The 8,707-nt window shown below is 43.9% G+C and overlaps 1 protein-coding gene across 3 annotated transcripts in view; it reads right to left on the reverse strand.

Annotated features, from left to right (window-relative positions):
* Positions 1-5,188, reverse strand: part of PPP2R5E (protein phosphatase 2 regulatory subunit B'epsilon) — a 150,824-nt gene extending 145,636 nt beyond the window's left edge. The window contains exons 1-2 of one of the 3 annotated variants that reach the window (XM_060620004.3): positions 4,563-5,188; positions 2,160-2,323 (exon numbers count right to left, since the gene is read on the reverse strand). In XM_060620004.3, coding sequence (XP_060475987.1) covers positions 2,160-2,316 — 157 coding nt within the window. In that variant the 5' untranslated portion in view covers positions 2,317-2,323; positions 4,563-5,188. The remainder of the gene's footprint in view (positions 1-2,159; positions 2,324-4,562) is intronic. The other 2 variants (XM_060620003.3, XM_060620002.3) reach the window with 2 other exon arrangements.
* Between the last annotated feature and the right edge of the window lie 3,519 nt (positions 5,189-8,707).

Raw genomic sequence — 8,707 nt, forward strand, 5'->3', positions numbered from 1 at the left:
GCCCCTAAGGGACACAGCTTCAGTTGGGGAAAACAAAAAAGTTCCGGAGAAGGATGGTGGTGATGGATGCACACAACATGAATGTACTAACTGTCACACTTAACGCATACTTAAAAATAGCCACGGCGGTCAATGTTTTGTTAGGTGTATTTTACCACAATAAAAGGAGTAACAAAATATTAAAATGTGTCAACTTCTTCTCACGCATGCCTCTTCACTACCCACAAAACCAACGAGTGGTCAATTCAGTTCTAATTTAAATATTTACCATAAGCCCCAAGAAATGAGTATAACAATAAAGTTTAAAATTCTTTCTAAACCTAAAAAAGTTTAATCCACTTCCTCAGAAAAAAGCCCCTTTCCAGATAAAGATGCTAATTGCTATTATATGTCTAGTTCAGATTAAATAAATTACTAAGGAATCCATGCACCTCTCAACTTTGTATTTCAAGCACGATTAGTTTTATTTCTACAGTTTTTCCTTGTTCTTCTAAAATCTCGGAAAGACTTCCCCATTTTAGCAAAACCTTTAGCTAAAATTTTCTCCCCCATCAGACTCATAAGAGCTCATCTTTAGGAACTAGTAGATACATCATCTTTATAGTCGTCAGAATTCATTTAGTCTCCACCAGTTTCAAGTACAAACATGAGAATCTGAGTTACAACTCTCCCCTCCTTAAGAAAAAAGAAGGGGAGGGGGGAGGGGACACCTGGGTGGTTTGGCCAGTTGAGCGTTGAACTCTTGATTTCTCTGCTCAGGTCATGTTCTCACAGTTTTGTAAGTTAGAGTTCCACATAGGAGTCTGTTCTGACAGCACAGTGCCTGCTTGAGAGTCTCCCTCTCTCGCTACCCCCCCTCCCCCACTCACTCTCTCTTATCTCTCTCAAAATAAATAAATAAACTTTAAAAAAAAAAAAAAAAAAGCTCACATGGGGAAAAACAGAAGGCTGAAATATCCTAGGCTATGTTTTGAGGACCTTTTCTAATCGATCTCCAGTTTTTCTTATAATACCTTCTAATTTCACAAACTTGTTACAGAAGTAAATGTTCATTAATGAACTAGCACACCAGGTTTTCTGACTCCCTCTGAGCCACAAAAGTACACTATGTTGTTCGTGCTCCCTCTCTCCTCACTCTCAAGTGTTCAGTAAACAGAGATCAACCTTCAGAGGTAGATTCTGATAGTTCCCATGCTATAAATGCTGTGTTCTGATGCACTTCAAACACGCCTGTTCATAAACATCAAGCAAACAGATGGAAATTAAAAGGCACAAAAAAAAAGTATCCACATACCCAAACAAAAATTGAAAAGTCCATTCAGGAAAAGCAGTTTCATATTAAAATATGAATTCATTCCAAAGGAAAGAGAAAAGTAGTATTGAACAAGTATGATCGTCATGTTTCCTATTTGTACTATCTGAAAACAAGAATGCATGGAAGCAATTACTAACTGACCATTTTTTTCTTGATTTTTAAAACCGAATTCTCTCAAACATCATTTTCTTTTTTTATTTTAAATTTGTTTTTTAAACGTTTTTATTTATTTTTGAGACAGAGAGAGACAGAGCATGAACGGGGGAGGGTCACAGAGAGAGGGAGACACAGAATCTGAAACAGGCTCCAGGCTCTGAGCTGTCAGCACAGAGCCCGACGCGGGGCTCGAACTCACGGACCGCGAGATCATGACCTGAGCCGAAGTCGGACACTCAACCGACCGAGCCACCCAGGCGCCCCCAAACATCATTTTCTATACATAAGTTAACGGTACCATCTCCTCTCTACTAGGTCTACGTGTTGTGACTAAAACTGTACAATATGTAGCTGTTATCACATATGATGTATGTATCTAAATGTCAACAGAAGAAAAAAATGAAAAACACAGACCTAGGCCTCTTCGGGTTTCTCTGGCATTCAGGTTTTCTATTTATCAGTGTAAAAGATCCTCCTGATAGTAAGTTTCTTTTCATGTGTCCACAGCTATTTATATTAAGTTGAGCCCTTTAAAAAGGCTGTAACTTCAACGTGTCTGAAATCTCCCATCTCTTCAATGTGCAACACATAACTTTAACAAATATGAAATACCACGAAAAGAAAATTATATATATGGATACAAAAAGATCAACTGGAAAGGAATCCATCACCTGGTCACGAGCCTTACCTTTTAGCAGCGGCAGAGGTGTTAACTCAATAGGCTTGCCTTGAGACCTAAACTGTGAGGAACTTTGCGACCTCTTCTGTCTGGCTTTTCTGACGGACTTCCGAGAAAATCCGTCTACTTTATCCACTGATGGAGGAGTAGTTGGTGCTGAGGACATATCCCTACTGAAGAGAAAGAGGCATCATAAACATATCCCCAGGGTGGAAGCATACGTGTGAATTATACAAATTCTAAAACCCCCATATACAACATTCATGAAAACGGGATTATGTGATGAAGAAAGCAAATAACATCAATCAAGAAAAGTCGTACGTTCAACGGGGACATGAGATTTTGGAAAAAACAGAAGTAACAGAAGTACCACATAAGCAATATTATAGTTCTAATGCGCTGGGCTGCTGCCACTCTGATAAGCATTAAAGATGCTCATTTATACCTGAAGAACTCTTCTTAGCCATCTATTCATCTTCTAACTGCAAAGCTCTTCTCATCTTGAGATTCCTGAAGTAATTTTAGAGCTACTCTGCCACTGGAAAACTTCCATCGATACATTTTCACAAGATATTTAATATTATGAATGGGTTCTGGAGTTAAAACCCTTAATGTACTTCAAGAATCTACACCAATGTATCACAGCAAAGTGAAATTTACAACTGCTGAAACTATCTAGGCATGACTTTTAATGCAATGTGCTGTGTTAGCTATGATAAACTATACCACACCACAAATGAGGACAGGTTAGATTACTGTAAACAGAACACATAAAGGGCATAATTAAAAGCATTTCAAAGAAGTCTTCTTTTTGAATGAAGCCATCTTAAGTTAATAAAGCTTAATACACAAAATTATGATGAAGTCGTGCACCAAAGATGAAATGAAAACATAAATTCACACCCTACTTACACAACCAAGTTGAGTTCCCTTTAAGTTCATCATCAAATACTAGTTTTCATTCCATCAAACTGAGAGAACTGAACAGTTCTTTGAGATTTTAAACCTCTCAAATTATTAAAATGAAGGCTATTTCCTAAAAGTCACAAGCCGTAAGCTCAATTTCATATTCCAATTTAAACAGATGCCATCATTTCCGTGGCACTGAGGCTCCATTCAAGATTAATGGCAGACTTGAATAAAATTAATGCATATGGGGGAAATACTGAAATGTAATTACTCACCTGTCATTCCAATACATAAGACAAGTGTTTTTTAACCTCTAAATAAAAGAGTAAGGGAGTTTCTTCCTGAACATGTAAGAATAAAAAGTTATCTGGATTATATGGATTCCGACAAGGTAAAAATAACAAAAACATAAACAGAAAACAAATAAAACCACAGGATCTTGAGGTTTGGAATTTTTGAAGTCGTTAGGTTGTCTTTCTTAAAAAAGTTTTTAGAAATCTATCTAATTTAACCGTAAATAAAATGTGACAGATTCAAAATGGAATTGCAAGCTATGAATGACTATAGAAGTAAGATTACTTAAAATTTCTCACAATGACTGCATCAGCAAGAAGCTCCACATCACATTTGTATGTTGTAAATTTAGGGGCAGCTTTTCCAATCTGGTATGTGAATTATTTAAATTTCACTTAACCCTAACAATGCAAGATTTCAGTAAATCCTGTTCCTCCATCACTCTTTTTGTCTCGTTTTTATTCCTCACCTCCCATCTCTAAAGATGATTTATTGCTAGTATTTTTTTTTTTTTTTTTTTTTTTTTAATCATCTGCCCCTTCTGCCCGCGGCCCAGAATAAACGTCAAGGATCTCAACCCTAAAGCTCTGCAGAACTGAACTTGCAGTAGCTGTGGGTCCGTGCAAAGCCCGGGGAAACAGGTTTTGCCCTGGACCAGGACGTCTGAAGCGTTATCGTCATCTAAGCAGCGAGCACGGGGCATTTCCAGGGTTCAGGATAATCCAAGCCGTTGGGGGGGGCGGGGGGGGCGGTGTGGAAGGGGGTACCAGGGTGGAGGAGAAAGACAGGGAATGGGTTTCCTTGTGGGGATGCTAAATTACTCTTTGCTCCCACCCCACCCCACCCCACCCCACCCGCCCAAGCCCTGGAGAAGATAAGCTGTTACTGAATCCTCCACACTACATCAATCCCCCCCCCCCCGTGTTTCCCCGCCCCCCGTCAGCGGATAAAGGGGGACAAGAATATGCCTCCAATGCCGGAAGGTGAGGGGAAAAGGAGGGAGGAGGGTAGAGTGAATGGGAAGCATCATCACAAGCATTTGCAGGTAAATCGGACAAGTGGGACGGGCGCTTCCTCTCCCGCACCCCACCCCACCGCACCCCTCGCCTGCCCCGGCCAGGCCTTCCAGAGACCGGTGTCCTGCAGGTTCCTCAGGACAGGGAAGAGGAAAGGAAGCGGCGAGCCGAGGTGCCGGAGGGACGAAGTTACCTTGAAGCTTCTGGGGAAGAATCCGAAGATGATCTGTGGTTTCGAGGGGCGGGAGACCTGCGAGAGGGCCGCAGCGGGGGCGGGTGGCGGGACCGGGACGTGCGGGGGGAGGTCCGGACAGCGGCAGGGAGCCCGGGGCGACGGCTGTCCGGCGCGGCGTCCCTCCGGTTCCGCGGCGGCGGCGCCTCTAGGCCTCACGGCCGGACCTGAACCTCAGCGCTCCGGCGGCGGCGGCGGCGGCCTCACGATCCTCCCCCGCGGGCCCGTCCCATCAAATCGGCACCGACCCCGTAGCGGCTCAGCCGGTGGCTCCTCGCTCACATTCCCGGCGGGCGGCGCCTCTGCTCGTTGCCCCGGACCCGGCGGCGACGGCGACGACGTGGGGAGGGGGGGAAGGGAGGGAGGAAGACTGGATCCGCAGCGGCAGCAGGAGAAGGAAGGAGAAGGAGGAGGAGCCGCTGGAGCTGGAGCCGCCGCTGCCAGAGCCGCCCTTTGGTACCCGCGGTGGGTCCCAGTCAATGCCCCTTTCTCTCTCCTATTGTCAATATCACCGGGCGGCAGAGTCCATGGCACACGCGCAACCGAACCTTCTGGCCAACAGCGCCCGCCTCCGGCGCCCACTCACTGGAGGCTTCAAACGGGAAGCGAATCCTCATTGGCCTGCCTCCGCCTTCACTCCCAGGCCAGCAGGTTCGACTGAGAGCAGATCTGGGATTGGCGGCGGGGGGGGCGGAGAATCAGGAGGGTGGGAAGAGACGAGGCCGAGGATTGGGCTGAGGCGAGAAGGACCCGGATGCAGCCGCGAGCTCCGGCCGCGCCGCTGCGGCTTCCGCTAGGCGGTTGAGTAGGGTGAAGTAGGGGGGTACGACAGCCGCTAGGCCTGTGCGGAGCTCCTGAAAGCCGGGAGGTGTGCGACTGATAGATCAATGGGTTGGGGGTGGGGTGGGGGGTTCCACGCAATGCGGCTTCTCTGGGCGGCGGTCGACTTCAAGCAGAGGATTCCAAGGGCAAGGGTCGGCTAAGGGTGGGGGAACCCCGGGCCTGGAATCCGCGCCCTTCAGCGCCTAGGGTGGTCCTTCTGGGCTGGGGTGGAGGACCCCCACTTAGGACGGGAACCAGCGCTGAAATAAGCGGAGAAGAAAATAAGATCTCCTGCCCGCTCCTGTGCGCCACTGTTGGTGTAAATGGGCCCCTTGCAGCCCTCTGTGAAACCCCCAGCAGTCGCTCTCGGCTGAACCTTGTGGGACCTGGCACCGAAATCTGAACCTCTGGGCCTGAGCCAGGGGTTGGGTATTGCTTCGAATTCTGTCTCACCTCGTCTTCTTTTCCCTAAACCTCTGTTTTGAATGTCAGCTCCCTGAAACTGCAAGCCTTGATGGAGGCCAGTTCAGTGTAGCTCATGCAGGTGGGAATGCTGTCTCTGTGCTCTGCAATCATTTATCCCGATCAACTACCTGGGCCCTCCCGCTGCACAGAGCTCGGGGCATCCCAGCTCCAGACTCTAGGAGCTTGCGAGATTTTAATTGGCAAGTTGGATCCAGAAGAGTTTATGGAGAAGACTTCACTCAACTCTAGCTAGATGAAGTAATAAAATATTTAGGGAAGTGTTTGCATCTTTGGTGAGCTCAAACCCAAGTGATGCAATTCCAGAGAATTATTGGGACTGTCACTCTATCTGAATGCACGCTACGTACATCTTTATTTGGGGGGGGGGGGGGGGGGGCGGGGGACGGTTGAGAGGGAAGAAAATTCTTAATGCTTAACTACAAATATCAGATCAATTATTAAAAACTTGTGGGAAAAAATTTAACTTAGACACTGTTAGCATTTTGATGTACTTCCCTCCGGTATTTTTTTCTTTTAATTTTGTGTGTGTTGTTTTGGAGCCTAGTTTTTCCCCGTCGGCATTTTATCATGTTTTCTATACAGTTAAGAAATAAAACTAGGTACCATATGTACAAGTAACAAAAACAAAATGCATTGCATTTCTTGTTTGTGTTAACACTCAGGTGTTGCAAATTTTTATTCACACTCCCAGGAATGGATCTTGCGTGGAAAAAATTGTTTGTGCCATGAAAGATTAAAAAAAAAAAAATGTGGTTTTGAACTGAAATGGGAAACAGGAAAAAATGGCTCTCTTAGGTAGAAGCGGTTCCCCCTACTGACTCCAGATGATTTGCCACTGTATATATAGTGCCCATTTTTTTGCTCTAAAAGTCCACCACTAGGCTTTATAAAACTGGCTGGAATACCATTCTTCCAACCTTCAAAAAACTGCATTTCTACATCTCAATTTCACATGCCAGTCTTCATGAAAAGTTGAGTGTCCCAGCCATGCAGAGCCAATTTGCTCTCTGATTGAGGGAAATGCAGAATTAAAACCAAGGGAGATTTTAAAGCCAACTCCATTTCCCTTGGCAACAGTTGGACCGTCAAGGAGTAGTGCACGTTTGAAATGCTCACAGCTGCTGCTTAGAACATTTCACATTTTGTAGAGTGGAGATTTAGCTTGAAAATTATGGATCTCTATAAAGAATTCATTTCAAAACTCATTTTCTATAAAATGGCTGGGTAACTGAAATGAGCAGGTCTTTTAAAGTGGGAACATCCTTGCCTATGTGAGAAATTGTTCCTTGGACAATATTTTCTAAAGGGGTCCACATAAGCCAGGGGTGTATATATTTCAGGAATAGGGTGAGGCAATCCATTTGGAATGCAGAAGAATAAAATATGAGGACATCTGCTTATGCTTAATTCTAATTGAAAACTAAAGTCATTAAGATCAATTAATATTTTATGTACAGAATAAGGGAACCTGCACTCTGACCATGGAATCTTCTCTTGGCCTAGAACAACATACGAGATTTCCTCAAAGAAAAGTGGAAGTTACCCATTTCCAACGGTGGGCAGTGGTGGTCCCGTCCAGTCAGTCCCTGTCATGTTGTAGTGACTTCTTATAATTTGCTAGATTCCGACTAAGTGGATTTACTGATGATATTATCTAGGTTTAATTTAACCGGTAGAAAATAGACAACTTTAGAAGAATCCTTTGCTAAGAAACCACAGGAAAACAAGCAAATGGCAGAACTGCAATTTCTAGTACCAGATCTTTGACAGACATATTTCAAAGTTAAAATAACAATCTAACAAGTCTAACCAAATTTTGGCTTTAAAAAAAAAAATGTTAAATTCATCAAGGAGATTATGTGAATGAGGATTTATATCCACTGTCATTAACAATGAATTTCACCCTAAGCGTATATTGTGACTGAGTTATAAATGAAAGCGTATGTTTGTACTTTATAAATAAATATGCATATATTTGATTAAGAACTGCCTCCAAAAAAACATACTGATGGGAATGAATGGTCAAAAAAGTTTGGAGACTTGTTACTCTAGATAATACAAAAATATACATTATAGTCATCTGGGAAGCCATCATCAAGTGACAAAACTGTTCATTGGTATCAGATGAAAGCATTCACTTCTCAGATATCAAGGCTGAGCTTATCGCGAATCTGCTGGAATCTACTGGCAGGCTGGTCATATGATGAGACTAGAAGGCATAGACTATCAAATGGTAGCTGACTGGTGAACTAAAGAAGGGTAAGATAATAAGCAGAAGTATCATCAAACCAATTATCAACCAGTAATGGAGGAAAAGACCTATATATCATCCTAGAAGTTGACTAGCCCAAAATGTGTATGTTTTGAAAGCTGGTTTTGGGCTGAGAGGGAAAAATAGTGAAAAAGCCCGAGGCAAGAGCTGCTTTCTTAGGAAAAAAAAAAGAAAATCAGTATACACACAGCTAGTGTAGACCGGGGACTCTGCTGTAACACTTCTTCAAGCCACATTTATCTACACTGGGAAACCCCTCAGCGGTGGCATTTCCTTGGGTGGCAATTCAAATAGCACAGTAGGATTTTCAGATGTGCCTCAGGGTTGTAGGTTATTCCTGGCTTTCCATGTGATCATGTGTACAATTATTGGCTAAGATTTAAAATGTTTGGGTGCTCCAGGTCCCTACCTTGCAGTGAGAGGCCCTAGGTCACTGATGGATCAAGACAGGAAGAGGGGCCCTACGTCACTGATGGGGAAGTGATAGCCAGCTTCAAGTGCACTTTGTTATGTACAGGTAAAACAA

The sequence above is a fragment of the Panthera onca genome, chromosome B3 (genome assembly GCF_046562875.1).
Source record: "Panthera onca isolate mPanOnc1 chromosome B3, mPanOnc1 haplotype 2, whole genome shotgun sequence".
NCBI lineage: Eukaryota > Metazoa > Chordata > Mammalia > Carnivora > Felidae > Panthera > Panthera onca.